Here is a 456-nt window from a genome sequence, read left to right as displayed (position 1 = left end):
CATTGGAAGCGTCTCCAAAGAACTCAAAGCAAGAAGGTGCATTTGGTGTTGGCAGTCCATTTCTAATCTTAGCTTGAACCTGGGCCAGTGCCTCATGATCCCAGCGGGGGCCACTTTTTGAGGTGCAGTAGCCAGGGTTGTGAGTGTGGAATTCCTCCTCAGTGGCAAGATGAGGCTGCCACTTTGGCTCTATGCCATGAAGCGGGAGCAGTCTGATTTGTGCTGGATGATCAGGGGTTGGATTGAAAACCAAAGCACAGCGCTGCACTCCCAATCGCTCACATAGCAAGCCTGACACTGCTCTTGCTCCTTGTAGCATTGCCACAAAATCAGGTGGAGCCAACTGGAAAATGCTGCTTGCCCCACTGAGGGTCTTTCTAGTCAGAATGGTTGACCCAGTGATCCATGGGTTGGGATTGAGGTAGGCAACTAGCTCATCTGTTTCCCAGATCACAT

The 456-nt window shown here is 51.1% G+C and overlaps 1 protein-coding gene across 1 annotated transcript in view; it reads right to left on the bottom strand.

Annotated features, from left to right (window-relative positions):
• Window positions 1-456, bottom strand: part of LOC116703790 (asparagine--tRNA ligase-like) — a 2,494-nt gene that overhangs the window by 1,915 nt on the left and 123 nt on the right. The window contains exon 1 of the mRNA XM_032538761.1: window positions 1-456. This exon is cut by the window's left edge and continues 1,915 nt beyond it; it is cut by the window's right edge and continues 123 nt beyond it. Within this exon, the coding sequence (XP_032394652.1) occupies window positions 1-96 (96 nt within the window). The 5' untranslated portion in view covers window positions 97-456.

The sequence above is a fragment of the Etheostoma spectabile genome, chromosome 15 (assembly GCF_008692095.1).
Source record: "Etheostoma spectabile isolate EspeVRDwgs_2016 chromosome 15, UIUC_Espe_1.0, whole genome shotgun sequence".
Classification (NCBI taxonomy): Eukaryota; Metazoa; Chordata; class Actinopteri; order Perciformes; family Percidae; genus Etheostoma; species Etheostoma spectabile.
This window is presented reverse-complemented; position numbering and strand designations above follow the sequence as displayed.